Raw genomic sequence first — 22,943 nt, 5'->3', positions numbered from 1 at the left:
CATACCTAAAGGGTTTGCCTTATCGCGTGCTTATGAGCTCTAAGAAATAAATGCCTCAGGCCGAAATATGTACACCTAACCCGAGGACCGTTTGGGTGTTTGCAGTGTTTTGTGTTTTTCTCTCCAGCTCCGCAACCTTTCAAAACAGTACAACACAAAAACACCTCTCAGCACAGCACAATTACAGAGTCAACAACCAAAATGTCACTAACCCACCCAGATACTCAAAAAGACCTAATAGATGCGGAACATCTAACTCTCCATGCTGACTATCTCCCCAACATCCGCCAAGTCAGCCTCCAGATCTCCACCGCCAATGCCAGCGATGCCAATCTAGAGATATCTCTTTCCGAGTCGCGGCGCGCGGTGACGGTGGCGCTTAGACTGCCGGAACCGACAGGCTATGTCTCAGAGACGATAAAGTTACCCGCCAAGGTAACGGAGAGCTCGAGGCGTCTATTAAGTGACACGACGCGAAACAACGCGGCACAGAGCATAGGCTCAAATGCAGGGAGCGGGAGGGAATTTTCATACCGGATGCAGGTCGATGATGTGGAATTGATGCAGCGAAAAGCTGTGGAAGAACACATGGATAGCTTTGTCCCTTGGTCTGCGGGGGATATGCGACCGTCTACGAGGTTACGGTGCGCGCGGTGCGAGGAGATCATTCTTGATAGGCCGTCAGCTCTATCGGATGATGATAGTGCGTCGCAGACGGGCTGGGTATGGAAAGACCTGCCCAGTGGCAACTGGGCCGAAATGATGGACTTCTGGCACTGCCATAAGCCTGACCCGGAGCCGCATAAGAAACCGGATGCAGATGGCGCGACTAAACAGCTGACTGAAGATGAGAACTCGAAGATCAAGGGGTATGGTGCATCGAATCAAGTCGTGGCTACGCCTGGGACGGTGCTTGTGGATGTGGCTACGTTCCTGGTCTCTGAGATTGAGTGTAAGGGGTTGAAAAAGGTGAGCAGAGGTTTTTTCCATTTTTATTGAATCCCATTATGGCTTCTGCGGCATAGCTTCTCTTTATGGGTACAAAGAAGGAGACCTTGTCCCTTCCATGATCAGGCCTTCGATACAAATGCCCTATAGCTATACAGTCTTGCTCTAAGGTTACTGGCATAAGGATGGTCATAAGAGTGAAAGGCTGGGAAACTTTGCAGTTATCCTCGGTAGATGGATTTGCACTGTTTTCTGCCTCTTGTTGCTATCCAACTGACTGCAAGTGTCGAGAGTGAGACGGCGCCTTGTCGTTTCTTCGTTGTTCAGGCCAGAGGCATGGCAGCAACGCGATTATGACAAGGTACATGAGGGGTTCACATCAGTTACTATAGTCAGTCAAGTAGTAGTCTGCGTCAATGAAACCTCACTTGGAGTTCTTCCTTGTTCCTCGCCTTATAAACGTCTCTTTTTTGTGGGACCCGCCGCTAACTCCTGCACTGCCAGGCCCCGAAAGAAAGCCTCGATGGATCTTCTCCGTCTGAAACAGAGCTCATCTGCAATACTTGCAAGACACTGATCGGTGTGGAGGACACGATCGCCAAAGGCTGGAGGCTCTTCAAGACAAGCCTCGCAGCCGCCAACGACCTCGAAGAAGAGAATTGGAAAGCACATCCTACAGAGCTCATTGTTGCAGCCCAGGTTCTGGAACTCATTGAGCGCGAAAGTGCTCGAAGGTTCATCGTCCATTGTGGAAAAGAGGAAGGGCTCTTGGTAAGCATCTCGCTGATTCATCTCATTCATCCTGTTCCCATCCATTCTCAACGCATCTCTCCTCATCCATCCATTACTCAGCTACCTCTTACTGAACTCTATCCTCCCCAGATATGGGTCTTCAACCCAGACATGCGCTTCTCGAATTCCTGCTCCCAGCACAGTATCGCCTCACAACGCGCCATGAAAGTCTTCTACCAACACACGTCCGACGTCGTTGCATTACTTCACCCCGAGCCCGGCAAAACCTCGTCATTGTCCTTGGAGGAACTCAGACTCCCCTTAGACACCTATACTTCCCTTACTGCGACACTGGAGGCAAGCACCGGCATGCTTCCTCCCTCGGCACGCTCCTTCCAGGAGAGTTGGCGGGTAGGTGTCCTGCACCGCTTCGAGAAAGCGTTGAAGAACACTTGAGGAAAGAACGGCCTCGCGGCTATAAACAAAAGAGAGCATGGCGGGGGGTTTTCTCTTCTTCGTGCCACTTTGACAGACATACCGGCGCTCATCTTTTCTGCTTGTCATTCCTTAAAAGCAGATATCAATAACATATCACAACACAACAAACAGCCTGTGAGTGGTTTGACCATGTCCCTATACGAATGAACACTGAACAATGCTTATAATAGTCAATCACTATCTCAATATCCCAACTCCGACCATGTCCGAAGAACACGGCCCTTCATCCTCTGCTTCAGAGGCAATAACTCTAAATCCGACCATGGTTGAATTGGAAAATCCGGAGATCGACATCGATACGCTTTGCGAGATGTTCGAGAATCTTCGCATTTCGGACGTGGCCGAAAATCGTCAATCAACGTCGTCGCCACACCTCGACATGTTCACTCCTACGTGGATGCCCGCTCTACAGATGCAGTATACATCGCGTATACGCCGTGCCAATTCCTTCGACTACGCCGTCCAAGATTACTGCAACGCCGGTACCAGGTTCACTTGCCGAATAACGCGAGATGATCAATACGAGCTGGCCGTTCAGAGGCACTACGGAGTGGAAAAAGCCATCGAAAAAAAATAGATTGGACCATGTTCTACTTTGCATTTTCTGGTTTATTGTACTTCATTCGTTGCTTTGACAATGTATCTATTACTATCAATCACCTTCAACCATCAAATGGCGTTTCATAAGGTCGCTCAGCTTGAGGTGTAATTCTCGCCAAGTGTCGTCTCTGGCCATCGGCCCAGTCGAAGAGGGCGCTGTGGCAGGCCACTCGGTTCTGTGGTAGTGAGGTTAGCTTTCAAATATTCAAGAAGTAAGAATGGAGGGGTAGCACTTACATCCCAGACGACAACCGTCCCGGGGCGCCATCTCACGCGGGCCTGGATATCCTGTGATAGGGCGATGTGGTCGTAGAGGAACTTTAAGAGGAAATCTGATTCCTCCTTTTTATAGCCTACGATGTAGCGGGTAACTAGATGATATGATAGTGTCAGCTTCCGATGGAATGTCGAAGGAAGAAATGGAAGGATATTGATCAGCCGCGCGGAAAGATTCGAGGGACATGAACAAAAGGGGCAAGGGCAACATACATTGTGGGTTGACAAATAGGGCTTTCTCTCCGGTCACGGGATGCGTCCGCACAATAGGGTGCTCAGTCGAGATGGGGTCCCGCCGAGCAATGCCGCCCTTGTTGAGACTGTTGTTGACCTGCTCCACGCCGGAGTGCACGGCCTTGAGGCCATGCAGGCGCTTGCGGAATTCAGGCGAGAGACGCCTGTATGCCGCTGCCATGTCCGCGAAGAGCGTGTCTCCGCCGCTTGTGGGCCCATCAAGCAGGTACAGGAATGTCGTTCCGGGCGGCTGCACTTCAAAGGTGACGTCGGAGTGCCAGGTGATTGAGTTTGTGTGACCGGCGAGGAAGTCCGCGCCGCTGGTGTCGTCTGCCCCACGGTGCACGAGGTGAATCTCCGGGTAGCCTTTGGGAGCGCCGGACGCTTGATGGATGTGGTGACGGCCAAAGTAGCCGCCGAACTCGAGGGCCTTGTCAATGGGGAGGTGGGCGAAGTCCTGATCGCGGAAGGCGACGACCTTCCTCTGCGCCACGAAGAGGGCGAGCTGGTCTTTGCCATCCTTGGTTAATTGGCTTAGTTGGATGCCTGTGACTTCGGAACCGATGCTGGGTGTGAGTTCGTCGAGGTTGTAGGATCCATCCTTGGGAAAGAGGTCTGGGAATGCTGGGTCGGCGTCCTTGCCGTGATCGTAGTGCTCGAAGGGCTGGAGGGGTGGGTATCTGGGGAGATCTAGATTAGGGCAGTCCCACTAGATGGGCCCCTGGGTCGAGTGTATACTGACCTCTCGGTCTCGTTGTCCCAGACAGGGAGGTAGTCGGGAAATGAGGCGGCGGGCTGCTTGACGGTGCCCTTTAGCTCGTCTCCGTGCTTGTATGTCTCGCCGTAACCGATCAGGTTCTCCTTGTTGTGCCCCGCGTTGGTCTTGAGGGCAGTCTTAATTGGTGCCCGGAGGTCAATGTGCTCAGTTGTAGCGATAGACGGCGCCATTGTGGAAGCGGAAGTTGCTGATTTCGACGAGACTATTCTCAATTGTCTATGGATGTGTGTCTGCGGACATTGGTCAAGTTATATAGGCTCTTCATCTTATCCGATTATCCGGTTGTTGGCACTCTGGCGCAAGGTCTGCGGGGTATGGTTGATCCTCGTCAGAGGCCCGGATAGACGTCGAGTCAGCAAGGCGGGGTTTACGACTTCATGGAGAAGGAGGCGATAATCGCAGAGTACGCATAACGCAATTCGTGCTCGCATCCGTCAGCAGAGACTCTCGGGCGAGACAATGCGCAGATCAGATATGATCGAGATGCTTTTAACATGGCGTGATGGAGGCGGGCGATGAGCATTTTGATATCAGAAGTACATTTGATTCGGCCCTCAGATATTGTCAATGCCGTTTATCAATTTTGGAATAACATGGTTTGAGACTGGGTTGGAGTGAAGTGAAGCGAAGCAAGAGGCTAGAAGAGAGGACGGAGATGGCGCCATTGTCGCTTTTATTTGCGCAACGGCCACTCTGCTTTCTCTTCCCCCCACTCCAACTCGCATCTCTGACAAGCTACCCACCGATACCACACCAGTTCCACCGCCATGCTGTCGGACTATAATCTCGCTCTATGGATTATCTTCTATTGGTCTTGAGGGTTTCTCCTGATGACTTTCCACTGAAGCAAGTAGGTACCTAAGGCTCGAGTCAAACCCCGAGAATATGGTATACTTGCGAGCGCTGAACGCTAACAAACCGGGCTCGTCTAAGCACCCTAATCGATCAGATACGGCCGGGCGCCAATCGCTGTTTAGCTCGATGTTGTGACGATGGCGACGATGGCGACATATACGACCATCTCACGTCAATCTCGTGGCTGTTGGAGCTTCAGTCCGCACCGAGCTAGAATGCAGCTAGACAATTGTCTGGCGTTGTTTCTCCCTTCTTACTCGTCTGCAATAACGCAACTGCCGCACAATTCGCGTGATATCAACTCGCAAGCTCTCCTGGACTGATGCGCACCAAATGAACATCTTTGACTGGCCCAGTGCTGCATTGCAATGGGTACGAGAAGAAACCTTCCCCATCGCCTCCTGCCCCAACCTGCTTGACGCCTATCCTGTTACACTTCCTACGGAATTAACCGTCATCCCAGGATTAGCACAAGCCGGAGTTGTACCTTGCTGCCTTGTACCACCGTACAGTCGTTACCTGCCATTGGCCTGATACTCGGTCGTTTCCACCGCTGCGTGCGCAGCGACTGAGGTCTTTGAGGTGTTGGCGAAGTGGATGTTCAAATGACGTGCTAGTATGCGCGAAGAAGCAGAAAGCAAAAAATAATCAACAGCATGGGAGGCGGATAGGAAAGAAGCTTTAAATTCTCCGGGCGCCCGTACTACTCCGGCAAGAGTACTCTCGCCAATTTTCTTGGTATACCACCCAGGGCTTCTGATTTGTCTGCCGCTATGGCGAGCTCTATCGACAAGGTGGCCATCAATGATGCCACCGTCGGCAATGAGATTACTGCCCCTGTCAGTGACGAGAAGAAGGGTCCAGAAGCTGTCGTCGAGTCAGAAGCTTCCTCGGACGCTGGAAATAAGGATCGCAGGCGAATCAGGGAATACAATGAGGCTGCTTTCGATCAATCGGAAGACCCAAGGTTCTACAAGCCAATTCCCGAATACGAAGGTATACATCGCTGGGATCCCGACTTTGACTGGACGGAAGAAGAAGAAAAACGGCTTGTCAGAAAGGTAGCCACCACACCCCAACTGCAATTGGAGAACATGGTAGATGCTAAAATCAGAATTAGGTTGACTGGAGAGTATGCACCTTTGCTTGTGTCACATTTTTCGCACTACAACTGGACCGTGGCAATGTAGTCCAAGCGACATCTGATACCATGCTTGCGGATCTTGGGATGAACACAAATGACTACAACACCGGCCAAACTATTTTTCTCTGCGCTTTTCTTTTCGCAGAGCTCCCTTCCCAGCTTTTATCCAAGAAGCTTGGACCGGATCGATGGATTCCCATTCAGATGTTCTCTTGGAGTTTGATTGCTGCTTGTCAGGCTTTCCTAAAGAGCAAAGGTGGATACTACGCTTGTAGGGCGCTCTTAGGGTTATTTGAGGGTGGCTTGTGAGTCACCACAACGACTAGGTTTTTGTGCCTTACCCTAACAATCGTCAGCATTCCTGATACAATCCTTTTCCTTTCGTTCTGGTACAAATCCAAGGAGCTGCCCATTCGTCTGAGCTACTTCTGGGTCTCCTACCAAGGAACGGCCATTATTGGTGCCTTTCTGGCATTTGGTCTTCTCCATATTAGACGGGAAGATGGGACCGGGGGCTGGAGGTACCTCTTCGCTTATGAAGGTCTAATCACCGGAGTTATTGCTATTGTCGCCGCCTTCTGGATGCCGCCGTCACCAACGCAGACCAAAGGTCTCCTTCGTGGTAAGGCTGGGTGGTTCACTGAACATGAAGAGAAGATTCTGGTGAACCGCATTATTCGAGATGACCCTAGTAAAGGATCAATGCACAACCGTCAAGGAATCACCCCGAAGATGTTATGGAAAGCTCTCTGCGATGTCGATATGTGGCCGATATACCTTTTAGGACTTACTTGGATGATAGGTACGTATATACAGAAAGTCAAGGGGCCAATATGCTGACAGTCAGTAGCTAACACGCCGGCCACGTCATACATAAGTCTGACTTTGAAATCGCTTGGCTACAGCACTTTTCAGGTCAACTTGATGACCATTCCAGCTTATGCGCTCTTTATTGTCAATCTCCTCTTCTGGACGTGGATATCCGAGCGCTTTAATGTACGTTTCCTTCTGGGCATCGTGGCCGAAGTCTGGTGCTTGGTACCACTTATCGCGCTTGCTGTTCTCCCCGATGACACCAGTCCGTGGGCGATATGGGTTCTGAACGTGATCTTGATCGGTGCGCCATATGTACATGCTATTATTGTGGCCATGACTTCTCGGAACGCCGGTTCAGTGTCAACAAGGACAGTTGCCAGCGCATTATACAACATGATGGTGCAGGTCTCCAACATCGTCGGTAACAACATCTACCGAGAGAACGACAAACCGCATTACCGTGTTGGAAACAGGGTTCTTATAGCCCTGGCTGCTTGGAGTTTAGTTCTATTCATCGGCGCAAGATTCTACTACGAGTGGCGCAACAAGTAAGTGTTGCCGAAATGCTTTATAGTGCTTTATGCTAACCAAGTTACAGGAAACGGGCAGAAATCTGGGATAGGATGTCGAGCACTGAGAGGGCGGAATATTTGGCCGCCAACGGTGATAAAGGAAATAAACGGTATGTCTTCCGTTTTTGTTATGCTTCTCGGGCTAAGCTAATTAATTTCCAAGGCTCGACTTTAGATTTACTTACTAGAAATGCGATAGTGGATAGCGGACCGCGTACCCAAGTGGCGGTAGCCGGCTCTGCAAGGGTGTATATAGACTAGATTTGTTTATAGACCTATTCGACACGAAAGAATCACGGACCGCAAATCGATTTGCTTTTATGATCCTTCAGTATCCGGCAATGGCCTCTAAATAACCTTATTGATTTAAGGATGGAGTGATGAGAGTTTATACTTCATTTCCCGGTTAAGGTAAAAGGATTTAGACCTCCAAACCTCCAAGCTGTTGGTAAAGCCGATATGAACTAGGCCCGGAAAAATCAGCCAATCCTGACATGACGGGGATTCGATCCGGTCTCGATATGTGAAATCTGAGTATTCTCAGACAAGCTATACCCTTGACTCACACGCGTCTGCCACTTGTTTCTCTACATGACGTGGTTACCTTGTTAATCAAGTCAGCTTAAACAGGCAATGAGGGCATTCATATAACCAAGTCCAGGAAGCGCTACCCTACTCTTCTCACCATCAGACCTCATGCTATTAAAGGTTATAGCTACTTCCGGGTATCCATACATATAAGCGCTCAATGTGGGCCGAATGAGAAAGTACCTATAGAACGGTAGGGCTACTCCAACCACTCCTGCCTGCCCTGCAACTAGGGAAGCAAACATTAACAACCTCGCTAACCACATAACACGCCCCAAAGGCCTACTCTCCAATTACATATTCACACCCCTCATCCCCAATCCAAACCTCATGCCGCTTGCCAGCAGGCACATCCACCCTCGCCCCAACCCCAAACGTCTCCTTCCTAACCTCTCCATTGTGCAGTTTGGCATTATCATCGGGATAGGTTATCGTCATCGTCCCGCGACGGATAAGGTGCGTTGTCAATCCACCATGTGTATGAGGCGGGTAGTATGCGTTGCTATTTGTCCTCCTGTCAGCGGCCATCTTCGCCAGTATAGGAGTGGAGTACTCGGTTGCCACTCACCTCCCGTCGGCCCAGGTGAAGACATGCTTGAAGCCCCAGTCTTTGACGAGACGCTCGCATTCGTTGCGGGAGCCGATCATATATGTTTCTGCCATAGTTATCGAGCGTGTGCTTCGCTTTGTTGATGTGAGAAGGATGGAGATATGATGGTGGTGGGGATATCGTTCGGGCGATGACGTCGCTCAGGAACACTGATATTTATGCCTTAGGCTATAATATGCCTGCAGAATCAGGCTGCAAAGTCGCCTGAGCGTTTGGAGCTGCCGAAAATGGAAAGAGCCCATTGGAGCCCTTCCAGCCAGGAAACATTTTACCCACAGACAGTTCGTTCACAAACGACGACTCTCGATCAGACGCCATGTTGAAGCCCTGGAATTTATCTATGTACATTGATCCCCCAACTCGTTGATTCCCCGATTCATTGACCCGAATCTCTTCCGTCTCCATTATTATAGTACAGGACGGAGTCCCCCTTCTGCCACACGCATTGCTTCCAGGACGTGCCTGCTGGGAAGCGTTCCTCAATGCGACCAGAGTGGCGTTTTTCAGGACGTTCGCCTCGACTATGTCGCTGCTCGCCCCGAGCCTACGCAAAGAATGGGGGACGCTGCATCGCCCATGTCTTGAAGCGGCTATGTTGAAGCGTTGAGGCGCTGCCTGCCAATGGCAAGGGACCTTCATTCTTCGAGGTAGGTATCTTGTGATTTCAAGCAACTAAGTATTTGTCAGTCATGAATGCTGAGAAACTCGCGCTTTTAGGTCTCGCGGACATACCCGAACTTGTGCTCGGGCTCTCAGCAAGCAGTCCCGCATACATGACAGTATTTGCCTGGAATAACCCAAGTTTCTTTGCCAGAACCTTGGCATTTCGGACATCGAACACCGGGCATCTGATGTAACAGAACCTTGTCAGACCTGCTCGGAAACATTAGGCACATTTTGCCAACGTACAGTCATTGTGTTGTTGCTTCCCGGGCCATTGAGCGGCTTCACAGATCGATCGCCTGGAGTCCGCCGGCTCGACTGTGAGGATTGTTGATCAAGAGCAGGGTGTTCAAACATGGCTGAGGCTTGCAGTGGGAAATCCAAGAATCGAAGTTTGGGGAACTCTGTTCGCGTTTTATTCGCAGAGCTTAATCGTTCGAAACCCCTTTCTTATATAGTTCGACCTCTGGGCAATAACCTGGGGCCGCGGTGGGAACGCTGATTGCACGCCAATCCTTTCCTGTGGCCCGGGAGATCTTCGAATTAGCTTGGACCGATCGATTGGGGTGACAATTAGCCTGGAATTCAAATCAATACATCAAAAGCACCAGCGCATGTCGACCCCTCCAACCGGCCCCTTTCCCCAAAGTCAAATTCTCTGTTATCAATATGTCATGTCATATTTCAGCGGCAGGATTTGCTCGGACTGTTCGGATCTTCCCGTCCATGACTTGCATTCATCCCTTGCGAATGTCGGTGGGTCGACTAGGAGCACAATAGATACATCTGTGCTGAGGCCTTGACTACTGCCGATGTGCCACCTTCAAAACCTTGATGTCTACGAGTACGTGGAGTGAAGCTCTTTGGAAAAGCAAAACGAACGCGAAAAAAATAGCAGCGGAGCCACCGATCTGACAGCCGATAGTGGGCCGCATACTTCGGTAACTTTTTATGCAGCTTTGATGTGAATTCGATCATCCACCATAATCGAAGCATACTACTTGCATATGTGACTTGTTCTCATTTCAAGGTCAAGAGGTCTATTCCAGGCTCTCTCACTTTCACTGAGCTTCCAAAAAGGCGAGACACGATTAGCCCACCCGTGTGATAAGCATCCGATGATGTATAGGCGAGAGACAAAGCCTGCCGGTCTGTGGCTGGGTGGGTACTGCCTAGGGCGGCCCCATGTGCTCTGAGCCTGTGACAGCTTGTGGCCCCGGCGTTGCTGTTCTACGCCTCGCCAATTCTAGTGCGGTCAGCAGTCATGCTACAATTTCACCGTATACATTGTACCCAATCACATCATGAACCATGAGGTAGAGACCAAAGGAATTCGAGCTCGGCTAGTATTGACACCTGCGTCACTGCAGGGGAGGCCCCTGCTCAGGAACGCCACAGTCGAGGTAACCTATCAATCCAGAACCAAGGGCGTGGTTTATCCCTGAAGCTGCTTTTTGGGTGCTCAATCATGCGTCGAACTATATGCAATAAGGATTTCGGGTCCCGAGCCCTCGGAGTCAGTCGAAACAAGCCATACCACTTTCGGTCTCTTCCTCGTTGTCAAGTACCTACGTATTTAGATTGCCGAGCCGTTCCTGCAAGGCGCGCCATCGCATCCATGCTACGGAATGACCGACGCAGGCTAAGGATTATTAGAAGAACGGGTATTGGTACGTATTCCTACGGAGTATCCTTTGTTGTCGATCACAAACCAGTCTCAAGTTTTCTAAGAACAATGCATAGACTCTAAAGCATACCGAAGCTTCGGCTCCAGTCGTTTTTGGAATGTCGCATCGACTGGCGAACCTGCTAGCTGTGTCTCCACGGTTGAACCGGTCGGTTTGCATGCATCGTGGGACCTAAGTCCAGCAGGTTACGACGCAGCGACGCTGGTTGCTGCACCGCGCGCCCATCAAGGTCTGGGGTAAACGTCCAGTTGAATCCTCGAGAGTGTCCACCAACCCACCTATCACAGCGTGGGTCAGTAGATTTCTCATGCTCTAGCCTTTGCCCTTGGGTGATGCGGCAGATGCATGTAAATTCTTGTCACGCAAGCCGACAGGGATCTGCTGATAACCAGCTGATATGGTGACCGATACATAAAGAAAGTGGAGCTGAGGACGGCACCTAATGTGGACTCGGCATTGAGTTCATTATCCTAGCCTCGTTTTTGGAGCTAATCCAGGCGATGATGCACAGCACAGGCCACAGCGTGAGACTCGAATAATGCAGAACATCTTTTTTTTTCCGATGACTCCCGACGTCAACTCACAGAATCCCTGCATCCTCAAAAAGGCAATACGAGCAGATCTGACTCCTAATAAGTCACTGCACAGTCCCCCAAACTTGATGTTGCAAATTCCAAATCGACCGACACAAGTCCCAGGAGCCAAAGACCCGTTCCTCACGCTAATCCGCGCCAGTCGCCTGGATTCATCATCACAGCAGCAAGGCCCATTGGACTCGATATCCATCTGCTATTTGGAATGTGACAGGTCGAACTTTTGGGCCAGAAACCATTTCCTGTCAAGTCATGATTCTAACTTTGGCCTTGAATAGCCCTTCCCAGTCCTGAATCAGCCAACGAGCCTTGTCCTTTTTCTCCTCTTTCCTTTACCGGGTTGGATTATTTGCTTTTTTCGACCGACCTGTCTCTCCGGAATAGGGAAAGTGGCACGGTTCATATTGCTGCGATCAACCATCTCGAGTTCCAGACTTGCTCGAACCAGAGCCCCCATCTCGAACCGTTCAATAAGAACGCGAACTTACCGGCTCTCGATGAAGGTCGCAATTACGGATACTACTCCGTGGTCTACCTCGTATATACTTCGGAGCCGACATGGAGTTTCCCTCTCCCAGAGCCAGCACACCGCCAGTTAGATGTCTTTCGGCAAATTGATCCGTCACGACTCACGACTCTCCATTTAGTCTACTGACACTGCTCCAAACTTAATTTCAATGGCCTTTCCCTGTTCTATGCAGCGCATACTCCGTGCTCGAGATACAGAACACCCTATGGGGTTGTGGGTACGCGATTGTTTCATGTGCGAGCTCCTTCGACTGGCTTACTCGACTGGACGTACTTTGCTCCAGGCAGCTTATGCTTAATTTATTGAACGTCGTGATCGAATACGAAATACGACTTTCAGAGCGAGCTGCTCCGAATAATGCGTATTGTTCGAGCTTCACTGCCGCTCTTCCATGGTCTTACGATTCATGGCAAGGACTACCCGCGGCTTGCGCCATTCTTCGACATCGTGCAATATCGACTTCGCGCAAAGACGATAGATCAGAGACTCGTGCCGAATGGCCCCGTAATCCACTATTGGATGGGACCTTGGACGAGCGAGTATCACAATGTACCCGTTTTCGCCGTTTCTATCGTATACTCCAGAGAAGCGAGCTGGAAGCGAGGCGAGGAAATCCTGTTTAGATACGAGTCTAGGTTCCGGGCTTTATGGCTAATCTAGCATGTTCTACCGCCACCAGTATATGCTAGTCAAATCATCAACGCAACAGCACACTTCCCAGCCTACGGCCGCTGTAACCTATTACCCATGCGCCACGAACAGTGAAACCCTCCCATAGGGAAGCTAGCGTCCAGCGCGCCCAGCGCCCAGCAGCGAGCGTATTGCCTCTCTAAGTCAACTATACCCTTTCGACGTGCTCGTCAGTCGGCGACTTCTCGGTACGCTCGGCGCCTTTAATGCCTGTACCAAGTGCATCACCCGCCTCAGCTGTAAGTCGACGCACATGACCGAACTTCTTCCGCTCCCTGTGCAACTCCTTTGAAAGCTTGACAGCACTTTTATCCTTATTGGTGAAGAGGTAGTCGATCTCCTCGAGGGTGAGGTTGGCTGTCTCGGGATAGCAGAAGAACACCAGCGGAATGAAAGCGAAGTTGGTGCACATGAAGATGAGATATGCCTTCCACTGCAGACGATTGATGATGACCGGCGTTATCATGACGACGAAGAAGTTCTTCGATTGTTAGCAAATGCCGTCGGAACCAAGTGTGCGGTTGACTCACCCAGATCCAATTCGACGAGATACCAACCGCCGTTCCCTTGGCCCGTGCATGCAGAGGCAGGATCTCCGGCACATAGACCCAAGGTATACAATTGACTGATGCGCCAAAGGCGAACATGTAGACGAAGAAGAAGGCAACAGATGCAGAGGAAGTCGCTTGCTCGTTCTCTTTGCCCTTGAAGCTGAGGAGAATAGAGACCATCATCATGCAAATTCCGAGCGTGAGCGAACCCCACATCATAGGTGCACGGCGACCGACCTTGTCGACGAAGAAGGTTGGGAAGAAGCTACCGAGCACGAACATGATCTGGACGCAACCACCAAGAATCATGGACAGATTGGGGCTCATGCCGACGTTGTCGCGAAGAACGGTAGGTATGAAGTAGCTGTAGGGCGACATCAGTTTTGCCTTATCATAGAGACGATAGGTAAGTTTCAGGAAGGGAGGCGTACACGATGAGGTTGATACCGCCGACTTGATTCATGAACTGCATGCCATAACCGAGGAGCCTGGATAGTAGAGTCAACGTCTTGTTGCATGGTTGTAGCTTTGCTGACTTACACTCTGCGTCCGGTCGACACATTGTCGGGCTTGAGGATGTTTCTCCATTTGTACTCGCCTTCCTTGGTCTCGACGGCCAAAGCTTCCAGAATTTCGCTCTGCTCGGCCTGAATCTTGGGGTCATCCTTGGGCCTGCCGTAGACGTCGCTCAGAATCTGCAAGGCTTGCTCGTTTCGTTTTCGTTGGTAACAGTATCTCGGCGACTCGGGGACACCGAAGACGAGAATAATGACAACCTGGCCAAGGTTAGCATTGAACCGCAGTACTTTATGTGGTTGAAACTCACGAATGCGAATAGCATCTGGCAAGCAATAGGAAGCCTCCAAGCGATCTGGCCGCCGACGAAGCTCATGCCGTAATCGAAGAAGTAGCTTTTCACCATCTTAGCTGCGTCGCCTGGAGAGAGTAGAGAAGACGGCAGGACGCACCTAATGACGATACCAACACCAACAAGCAACGGCTCGCTGCAAACCAGCTTTCCGCGCTTCGACGCCTCGCACAGTTCCGCCTGCCACATGGGCACCGTCGAGGTCTCAATGCCTGTCCCAATCCCGGCGACGAATCGACCGACCATCATATGGGGAACGCTATACGCAGATGTCTGAAGTGTTGCTCCAACCTATAACGACGGTCAGAAAAAGCCCAGCGCAAGAGCAAATGTTATCGTACAATCACCCAAAGCATCGCAAACCACATCGCACGGCGACGACCGAGTTTATCGGCGAGAAGGAAGTTGACCACGCAGCCGGTGAAACAACCCAGGTTATAGATCGAGACGATGATTCCCATGAGACTGTCGTTGGGATGGTTCATGTGGTTGAGGAAGTTCTCGTTCTCGACGATGCCGGAAAAAACGCCTTGATCGTAACCTGCGAGGGTGTTACTCCGCAGGACTCGGCATTATAGAGTCAACAAGTCCTACCGAAAAGAATGAAGGCCATGCCGCAAGCAGCCCAGATAGCAGCTTGGAGCGAGCGCCCCGTGCCAAACATGTTGATTTGCACCATTGTGAAGGGGAGGTCGGAAATCTGTCCCGTACAGCAACCGCAGGACAGAGAATGCGGGGAGGGGAGAAAGTGGAGCGGAGTGGCAGCTTTGTAGTGTTTATAGGACTAACACAGCATGGTCCTTTTCCGGGGTAAGAGAAGAATGGATGACGATGGTGCGGGTGCATTCGCAACTGGAACTGCAACCAAGCCCGCGCTTTCCCCGGACTGCTGGCTCAATGCGGCACTCCGAGCCACGTCCTCCCTGAATCTCGCGCATTCCCAGACTCCCCCACACACACACCCAGGACCAGAAACTGGAGACAGATCACGGGGTACACCAGGGAGAAACACGGGGGAGGAGTGTCGATCAACAGCCACAAATCTCCATTTGCTTTTGGGCTGCCCAGTCACAAGGCTCTATATCCACTACCCCGGACATCCCGAGGCAATCCTTCGCCACTCACTGGGCAGAGCAAGCAGCAAGTCTGGGGTTGAGCCGGTCAAATGATGTCAACGTGCCTCGTTAGTCGCCTGCCTCTGAGTCGCATCGAAGCCAACCGCTTCCACCAAACAAAGGAAACCTGAATCAGAGCCCTCGGCCATCCTCCGAGATCGCCTTTCGATCTCTGTCGGCTCTCCACTTTGGGAAATTTAGCCGGCGGCTGACTTTTCTCCATTGCCAGCCACTCGGGCTCTGCAAGTTTGCATCTGTCGCCTGCAGTCTGACCGTTGTTCCGATCTATATTCCCTGGCAGGCGGATACAGCGACCATGTTCGGCATCGAACCGCCCTTGAAGCGTCCGCGACTTGATCAGCACTCTCACCCCGCCCAGCAGCAGCTCCCAGCAGAAACGACCGGAGAGCCTGCTTCCCCGCACCCCACAAACACAAGACTACCCGATCCAACATCCATCACCACGCCCAACACCGACCTCTTCAACTCATCCCCTGGAAGCTGGTATCAGGATGGCTTTTCGCAGGACCCTGGATTCCTCGCATCGCAGGAGGAGTTGCGCGCTATCCTCTTCACGCTTGCGAATTCGGCGGCCCCAACGCGCGCGAGTAGCCCCGAGGCTGCTAAGAGAGAGCTGGAGCTGAGTCTAGGATCTCCTTCTACAACAGCTTCGAGATCGTATCGCCACCATGAGTCTCAAACTGCGACAGCGCCGAATTCGCCCCTCTCCAGCCGTAAACGAATCGAGTACTTGAAGAACTATGTCGCGGAGATTGCACCTTGGGTGAGCATGCATCATGCCACGCCGATCTAGTCTGAAAATGTGCTAACTGAACAGCTCGATATGTTTGATTCGGGTTGTACATTCCGCCAACAGCTCCCTGCCCTCTCACACTCTTTTCCCGCCCTTCTCTACGCGATTCTCGCCATCTCAGCACGCCAGATGGAGCGCAAATCTGGCATCCAGGGCTGGTACGACAGCCTGGAACTATATCAAGAGGCAATCCGCCTCTTAAGTCCAATGATTCAGGTGCGCGATCCGAAGATCGTGGCTGCATGTGTGCTACTTTGCTGTCTGGAAATGATGTCTGCGCGGGCACAGGACTGGCATCGACACTTAGAGGGCTGCGCGGCATTGTTTGAGGCAAGTGGGATCCATGGCTTCTGTGGGGGCTTGTTGCAGGCCGTCTTTTGGTGCTATGCGCGAATGGGTGAGTCGTTCGTATTGTGGAAGATGTCGCCCCCATTCATATTCATGAAGGCTTTCTAATCAGTCGTAGACCTTTGTGGCGCGCTGATATCGGACGGGACCAGAACGACGGTGCTTCATCCAGCCAAATGGCTTCCAATGGGCTGCGATGAAGAAGACGCATACAGACTCTTCAAAGAAGCACGAACCCCTGATATGCACGCCAACTACGCCGTGTACCTCTCCGTCAAGACAACTGAGCTTGTTTCCGCTCGAACGAATTTCATCGAAGTCGGCGAGGACAACGGCTGCACAACGGAAGTCTTCGCCGCTCGCTGGACATCGCTTTGGGATGACCTCCAAACCTGGCTAGCCGAGCGACCCTCAGAGCTCCTCCCCATTCACACAATCTCCCGCAAGCCGTTCCCGCACATCCTCTTCGTGCACTGGGCCGCCATATCTTCTAACCAACTATACCACACTGCTTGCATCCTGCTGCTAAAAATGATGCCAAAGGGTTTGCGAATGCCACGGTCACCAACGCTGTCACTGCTATGGCATGCGCGCCGTATTTGCGGGATTTCGATTAGCAATAAGCACCAAGGTTGCCTCAACAACGCGATTCAGCCGCTCTGGATTGCTGGGCGCTTATTCAGTCATGCGTCAGAGCATGAGCAAATTGTCAAGATCATTCGCGATATCGAGGCTGAAACAGGTTGGGGCGCCTGTTGGCGGATTCGTGATTTGGAAATCGCTTGGGGGTATAGCGTGAGTGGCAGCCGCCGAGAAATGGCGATGAATCAACACTTCTCGGCGCCCATGCATCAGAATGCGAATCAGCAGCAGCAGCATGTCGTTATGTGACCGAGATCGCGTGTCTTTGCTGAGCCGCTCACTCGAAGCCCTCATCGTCGAGGAAGGACCACTCCTCCTGTAAGGTCCTGAGATACTCCCCAACGCCCCACCCAGTTAGCGCTTGGATTCGCTCAAACCCTCGCACTATCTCAACTTGTTGAGACTCATGGGTCATATGTTTCGCGGCGTGAAGGAACGACGCTAGCAGACACGGATCCCAGCTCTCGGCGCGGTCATTGTTCAGTGCGATCCCGCACACCCGATGCGCGTGCCACAGAGGAGACAGCACCGGTGATCGCGGTTGATAATGCTGGCTCAGCAGCGCAGTGGCCGTCCGCGGCTTACATTCCAGCATGTGGAGCATCGCTGTATGATACAGCTGCGTACATAGTGCCCCCGCGCCGTTCGTAAAAAGGATCATAGGGAACTCGCTTTCGGCATTCAAACTATGGTCGCCATTGTGGCTGAGCTCGACCATAGGCTGGAACTCTTGCGGACGAAGGTAGTGCCATTGGCTCAATCCTTCCAAAATCTGGATCCAACTCTCTGACCCTGGTCCCTGCTGGGAGAGGTGGGCAGGATCAGCATCTTGTTGGTGGTAGATATCTAAAACCCTCCCACAAAGCCAGAGCAAGACCTGAGCATAATGTCCAACTCGTTCGTGGGTGCTTTCTATGCGGGCGAATAGGCCCAGGTCACGGGGAGGTTGCGTTGGCAAGGGTATCCGTAGGCGAGTATTGTTTGCTAGGGACTTTCCCAAATCTGTTCTTGTTAGTTGAAACAAATGTTCCCAAGCAGTTTGAAGACGCATACCATTTCGAAAGAACATCCAAAATATCGCGGAGTCAATATTTAGGTCATAAGCCTTATCCGCTAATGACAGCAACGTCTCGTACTCAGCACCACGTGAACGTCCGTACTTAGATCCAAAGTCCTGCTCATATCCATCCCTGTCTTTGGTCCAAGTCCCCGCAACATCTCTAACGAGTTCTCTAAGCTCTCTGAATAGCTGCAGCAACATCACATCCGTGAAATCCTCATGAATAAGGGGGCCCTGGAACCCGTGCGTATCGGTATGAGGATCGACTTGGAGATCTGTGTAATGATAGTCGCTCCCCTTCTGCACCCGCAAGCATGTCCCAGAAAGCTCTAGGAGTGCGTTAAGCAATCCTCCGGAGGACGAGTTGACGGCTCTCTGAAGCGCCGTGATACCAAATGAGTGGCTCAGGTCATGGATGTCTAGCTTTTTGTATAGGCCTGTCAGTTGACTGGCTCTAGAAATGAGTCTGGGAAGAATCGAGAAGCATGGCTCTCGAAAGCAAAGGAAGTGAATCGTACCCAAGACGCAACGTTATATCGATAATGCTGTAACAGTTTCATCTTCGAAGTTTCAGGAATTGAAGTCAATTTCGATGGTTCATGCGCAAGGGAACGAGAGGACGCTTCCGGCAGCCCCATATCAGGATTCAGGATCGAATGAGAAGTAAGAGCGGATATGCCCTGCCCTACCACCGGTTGCGATAGACTCTCGACAAAGGTGGGCGACATCACATCAATTACCCTGCCTGGCGTGGCCACCACTGCCAAATCTAGATCAGCCTGTCTGTTCCTAAGGGACTCTAGTCCATCAGACAAGGCGCCTGTGATAGAGTTCCCGCCACTGGGCGCAGGCAGAGACTGAGTGCCTAGTGCCAGGAGACCTCGCACAGCAAACTCGTCCTTCGCGCTGAATCTGCTTTGTGCGATTGGTGGTTCGAGGGTAACTGGAGGGGTTGGAGCTGGGATTGGATGTGCGTGAGTATGGCTGTCAAGTTCCCAAGGGGCGAGGGTTGTGCGATTCTGACTGTGGGAGTAGACATCGGGATACGTGTGATTGGACTCTGTTCCTGCCTGGAATTGTCTGATTTGGCCATCGTCTTTTTCTTTCTCCCTGTCTGAGACCGGATTGGAGATGGAATGCGTGTGATTTTCGTGTCCGTGGCGTATACTCTGGGATGGAGGAGATGGAGGTAACGGTGGAGGAGTAATGAACCCGGTCGACTCAGGAGAAGACACCTGATGGGTGACGAGATTATCAATCGAAAGAGGGTCCTCATTGACAAACTGAAACCCACGCGAAGACATCAGCAACCCAAAGCTTCAATCGAAAATGACTAAAAATGCTGCTCACCTGAATCTTACTGTAGCCTCCTCTTTTCTTGCCCGTGCTATCCTCTTCTGTCGACACGGTAAACGAGTTCTTAGCAAGAAAGGTCACCTGCAAGCCGTAATTGCAGTCGAAGTTCTTGTCAATGCAATTCTGGCATCGTGGTTTGCGCTCGTCGCCTGACCAGTTATCGAATTGATGGAATTAGCCATTAACCCAGCCACAGAGCCCAGGAATGAGATGATCGAGATGAGATAAATGCAAGAATGGAAAGAATACTTACACTTGCGTCTTCGCTTCCGACACCGCAAACAGCCCGTGCGACATCGCGTGAACTTTGGAGCTGTGGTGGATCGAGACTCTTCGCGTTTATCGTCGCCTTTATCAATATTTGTCGAGATTGGTGCAGGCACAGGGACAGGCGCAGAGACAGAACCTGAATCTGCCATGATGTCTGACTTCTGTGAGAGATTATGAGGTCAGGCCATGAGAGGTGCAGAGTGCAGAGCTGGAAAAAACAACCTGTATATATCCATCTGGCAGTGCTAAGCGCTAGTCTCGGCTGGGGTTTCCTGCGCTTCGGATTCCCCTTTTCGGACACTTTCCCCGGATCCTGGTGTATCCCGCGTGGGCGCGGGGATGATTTGATTAGGTCGCTTTCCGATACCTTTGCCGAGGTCCATGATAACTTACGGTTGATATATGGATTAGAAGCGATAGTTTGACGATACGATATTGGGAATTCGGTTGATTTCAGCTGTCTACTAGTTCTTGGGCATTTGTTCAGAAGCATGTGGGATGTTGCGGACTTGCCCTATATGAGCAATTCGATAATCTATATGCTTCAGGTAAGACGGGATTTAGGTATGTTCATTGATACTACTCCATAGGCATGGAGCTTACAGGTAAAGTATTGGCTATGTATTCTCACTGAGGGCGTTGTTGTTCGCTTGGACAACACAAGTTCTATTCCTTAGCACCTTCCCTGGAAGAGCTGTTGCGGTTCCCCTCCTCTTACGAAATGGTCTTCGTGATCCGAACAAGAAGGAAGCCGCCTGAATCCGATCCATCACACTTGTACAAACGGATGATGCGGTATCCCTCTTGCAACCGGGTCAATCGAATGCAAGCCCAAGAAGCCAACGAGTCGCGACCTATCTCATCATCCTTAACTTTGAACCTGCAGAAGAAAAAAGTCAGCAATGGAACTCGACGGCCTAGCAAAAGTCTAACAACGAACCTGACAAAGGTCAGTTCCTCGACGACGCCAGAAAGAGTTGGAAACTGCAGAATCTGAGAGCCGAAGTCCGGGTTACTGCCCTCCGCAGACTTGATGACGCGCTTGTAACTCGTCTTTTCGGAATCGGTACTGTCGTCGCCCTTGAGGTCAGAGTTCGCCGCGTCCTCCGGCGTTTCCACGTGCAGATAACAAGCCACATAAGGGTGGAATCCCTTCTCGCTCTTGTCACCCGGCGGTAGGGCAAGGTCCTGGCCCGCTAGAACTTCAATTGAGAGGTCAACAGTCCGACGAGTAATAGGCGCGGACTCTGGCTCTGTGCTTCGGTAGCCCTGGGGCTTGAGGATCCAGCCTTGCTCGCCTGCAAACATTCCCTGGTTCAGCATCATACCCTTGTCGGAGTTTTGCCAGTTCAGGGCCACGATCTGTGCGCCGCGACGCCAAAAGAAAGTTGGGTCCAGATTGGAGGAATTGACGCGAAGGCCGTAGGGATAAACGCGCATGAAGTACTTGCGGTTGTGCTCGAATAGCTCTTTGCCGTATTTCTCGTCGGCCTGGCGGGCTGCTCGCTCGGAGAGGGAGAATACGTGGCCAGGAACTTTGGCCTCTGCTTAGAATCAGTATAAAACTCGAAGCAACTTGAGGTGAACAGCTCATACCGGGTTGACTGAACTGCCTGAAGCTGAAGCCCTTGGTAAAAATCGCATGCCGACTGAGAGAGTGGAGAATCTTTGCCGGTTTTGCAGGAGCCTGTGAAGTCGTTTGGGACGATGCACCGGTAGACTTGCTCGGCGCCAATTCCTCCAGGTCGTCTGTGCGATCATCCACATCTTCCTCGCTTTCGGCAGAAGGTGGTACCCATTTGACCTTCACTAGGATTTTTCGCTTCAAGTCCCTAAGACGCGGCGGCGTCTCCATGGCCTCCATCTCCGGCGTGACTTGGATCAGCAACCCTTTGAATGCATCCTCCATGATCTCCACCATGATCTCTTGCTGCTCGAGCGAGGCATGCACTTCTAGACTGACGATGACAGGTAGGTCGCTGACAACAAACGCACTGTCACGGATGGCGTAGCACACTTCCCGGAATGTCGTCCCCTTCGTCAGCGTATGACCGTGGAGCACTCTGGGCTCTAACCGTACCAGTCCTACGTTCGGAGGGCCAGGAACTTTGCCCTCATCTGCAGGTGGCTCACTAGAGGGCGATCTTCTCCCAAATAACCGGCCTAGCTTGGACTTGACCGTCTTCTTTCGTCTCGGGATCTTTGGCTCGTTTTTGCTCTTCCCCTCATCGGAACTTGAGCTGCTACTGCTGCTTGTACCATCATCATCGCTGTCAGAGTCGGGCTCCCCATCCCAGACATCAATCTCGACGCATCTACACCCACTTAGTAGGGCCTGTTGTCATCAGCAGCCACTCTCCTCAAGGGTATAGATAGTATTGCGACCCACATCGGTGTAAGCCTTCGCGGCTGCATCGCTGTACAGTTGATTTCCAGTCAAGTACGTATTATGGCTCGAGGAAATATAATAGTCTGTGATTGGCGCAGAGTCGTCTGGTGGGCTGGCGGGACGCAACGCTGCTGCTGAAGGGCTAGCCATGTAGGCATGAAATGCCGCCAAGGAACTTAGTGGATCGGTATCACTCGTGTCTTGTTTATCAAATCGAAGGTCCCCGACCGAGTTGAGGCTTCCAGACGTCAAATTCTGGTATACACGGTCCAAATGTGCCTGGAAAGACGGCGAAAACGCGGTTATCGGCTTGAACGCGGGGCCCTGGGACGAGGGATCGATGGCGATTTGGCCAGTACGCTCGGTGATCTCGTTAACGGCAGCCATGGTGGTGGGTAGGGTGCGTGACTTGTAGGTCAACCCTCTGCACGGTGGGATTGTTCAGCGATAAGTCGTATAGTTTGGGGCGTAGCTGCAGCCGGATGCTGAGAACCCGCAGCGAAATCGTCGATCAGCCGCAGGAACGTGAATATTCTTACAGCAGCGCAGTAAAAAACAAGATAGATGGAGAGAAAGAAGAATTAAAGGGATAGAGAAAAGTGACAGCAGCTGAAGCTCGAAGGACAGCTGGTCGCTCCACACATGGCGCGTGCGTGGCTCGGCATGAGCCGTGGCCGCCTGAATTGCCAGATGATCATCCTATGAGGGGCAGTCGA

The 22,943-nt window shown here is 51.7% G+C and overlaps 9 protein-coding genes across 9 annotated transcripts; 3 read left to right on the top strand and 6 right to left on the bottom strand.

Annotated features, from left to right (window-relative positions):
- The first annotated feature begins 159 nt into the window (after positions 1 to 159).
- Positions 160 to 2,789, top strand: BDW74DRAFT_160224 (HECT-type E3 ubiquitin transferase). Its single transcript, XM_073725581.1, has 4 exons — positions 160 to 969; positions 1,453 to 1,719; positions 1,831 to 2,292; positions 2,349 to 2,789. Exons 1-3 carry the CDS (start codon positions 202 to 204, stop codon positions 2,134 to 2,136), a joined length of 1,341 nt encoding a protein of 446 aa, XP_073580046.1. The 5' UTR covers positions 160 to 201; the 3' UTR covers positions 2,137 to 2,292; positions 2,349 to 2,789.
- A 6-nt stretch (positions 2,790 to 2,795) lies between these two features.
- Positions 2,796 to 4,726, bottom strand: BDW74DRAFT_160222 (TauD/TfdA dioxygenase family protein). Its single transcript, XM_073725580.1, has 4 exons — positions 4,031 to 4,726; positions 3,268 to 3,968; positions 3,016 to 3,149; positions 2,796 to 2,954 (listed from the first exon to the last, which is right to left on the bottom strand). The coding sequence occupies exons 1-4, from the start codon at positions 4,234 to 4,236 to the stop codon at positions 2,841 to 2,843; spliced, it is 1,155 nt and encodes a 384-aa protein (XP_073580045.1). The 5' UTR covers positions 4,237 to 4,726; the 3' UTR covers positions 2,796 to 2,840.
- Positions 4,727 to 5,515: 789 nt separating this feature from the next.
- Positions 5,516 to 7,780, top strand: BDW74DRAFT_85260 (putative transporter). Its single transcript, XM_073733893.1, has 6 exons — positions 5,516 to 5,982; positions 6,042 to 6,370; positions 6,422 to 6,867; positions 6,916 to 7,429; positions 7,480 to 7,563; positions 7,617 to 7,780. The coding sequence occupies exons 1-6, from the start codon at positions 5,695 to 5,697 to the stop codon at positions 7,639 to 7,641; spliced, it is 1,686 nt and encodes a 561-aa protein (XP_073580044.1). The 5' UTR covers positions 5,516 to 5,694; the 3' UTR covers positions 7,642 to 7,780.
- A 233-nt stretch (positions 7,781 to 8,013) lies between these two features.
- BDW74DRAFT_160216 (uncharacterized protein) lies at positions 8,014 to 8,839 on the bottom strand. Its single transcript, XM_073725579.1, has 2 exons — positions 8,610 to 8,839; positions 8,014 to 8,543 (listed from the first exon to the last, which is right to left on the bottom strand). The coding sequence occupies exons 1-2, from the start codon at positions 8,702 to 8,704 to the stop codon at positions 8,324 to 8,326; spliced, it is 315 nt and encodes a 104-aa protein (XP_073580043.1). The 5' UTR covers positions 8,705 to 8,839; the 3' UTR covers positions 8,014 to 8,323.
- A 110-nt stretch (positions 8,840 to 8,949) lies between these two features.
- Positions 8,950 to 9,707, bottom strand: BDW74DRAFT_160214 (uncharacterized protein). The gene is made up of 3 exons (XM_073725578.1): positions 9,561 to 9,707; positions 9,369 to 9,499; positions 8,950 to 9,298 (listed from the first exon to the last, which is right to left on the bottom strand). The coding sequence occupies exons 1-2, from the start codon at positions 9,669 to 9,671 to the stop codon at positions 9,404 to 9,406; spliced, it is 207 nt and encodes a 68-aa protein (XP_073580042.1). The 5' UTR covers positions 9,672 to 9,707; the 3' UTR covers positions 8,950 to 9,298; positions 9,369 to 9,403.
- A 3,255-nt stretch (positions 9,708 to 12,962) lies between these two features.
- On the bottom strand, positions 12,963 to 14,912 carry BDW74DRAFT_170247 (putative MFS sugar transporter; the record flags this gene model as incomplete). The annotated part of the gene is made up of 8 exons (XM_073727138.1): positions 12,963 to 13,295; positions 13,345 to 13,729; positions 13,797 to 13,853; positions 13,906 to 14,141; positions 14,192 to 14,276; positions 14,334 to 14,524; positions 14,575 to 14,774; positions 14,828 to 14,912. The coding sequence occupies 8 exons, from the start codon at positions 14,910 to 14,912 to the stop codon at positions 12,963 to 12,965; spliced, it is 1,572 nt and encodes a 523-aa protein (XP_073580041.1).
- A 621-nt stretch (positions 14,913 to 15,533) lies between these two features.
- BDW74DRAFT_85124 (putative C6 transcription factor) lies at positions 15,534 to 17,620 on the top strand. The gene is made up of 3 exons (XM_073733892.1): positions 15,534 to 16,132; positions 16,187 to 16,559; positions 16,629 to 17,620. The coding sequence occupies exons 1-3, from the start codon at positions 15,665 to 15,667 to the stop codon at positions 17,399 to 17,401; spliced, it is 1,614 nt and encodes a 537-aa protein (XP_073580040.1). The 5' UTR covers positions 15,534 to 15,664; the 3' UTR covers positions 17,402 to 17,620.
- BDW74DRAFT_181883 (uncharacterized protein) lies at positions 17,430 to 19,987 on the bottom strand (the record flags this gene model as incomplete). The annotated part of the gene is made up of 5 exons (XM_073730126.1): positions 17,430 to 18,154; positions 18,206 to 18,635; positions 18,731 to 19,495; positions 19,563 to 19,717; positions 19,822 to 19,987. The coding sequence occupies 5 exons, from the start codon at positions 19,985 to 19,987 to the stop codon at positions 17,430 to 17,432; spliced, it is 2,241 nt and encodes a 746-aa protein (XP_073580039.1).
- A 454-nt stretch (positions 19,988 to 20,441) lies between these two features.
- Positions 20,442 to 22,929, bottom strand: BDW74DRAFT_85064 (putative phosphoinositide-specific phospholipase C). The gene is made up of 4 exons (XM_073733890.1): positions 22,228 to 22,929; positions 21,435 to 22,173; positions 20,779 to 21,382; positions 20,442 to 20,718 (listed from the first exon to the last, which is right to left on the bottom strand). Exons 1-4 carry the CDS (start codon positions 22,612 to 22,614, stop codon positions 20,553 to 20,555), a joined length of 1,896 nt encoding a protein of 631 aa, XP_073580038.1. The 5' UTR covers positions 22,615 to 22,929; the 3' UTR covers positions 20,442 to 20,552.
- Between the last annotated feature and the right edge of the window lie 14 nt (positions 22,930 to 22,943).

Source organism: Aspergillus multicolor (genome assembly GCF_047715735.1).
Source record: "Aspergillus multicolor strain CBS 133.54 unplaced genomic scaffold BDW74scaffold_31, whole genome shotgun sequence".
In the NCBI taxonomy this organism is placed as follows: domain Eukaryota; kingdom Fungi; phylum Ascomycota; class Eurotiomycetes; order Eurotiales; family Aspergillaceae; genus Aspergillus; species Aspergillus multicolor.
This window is presented reverse-complemented; position numbering and strand designations above follow the sequence as displayed.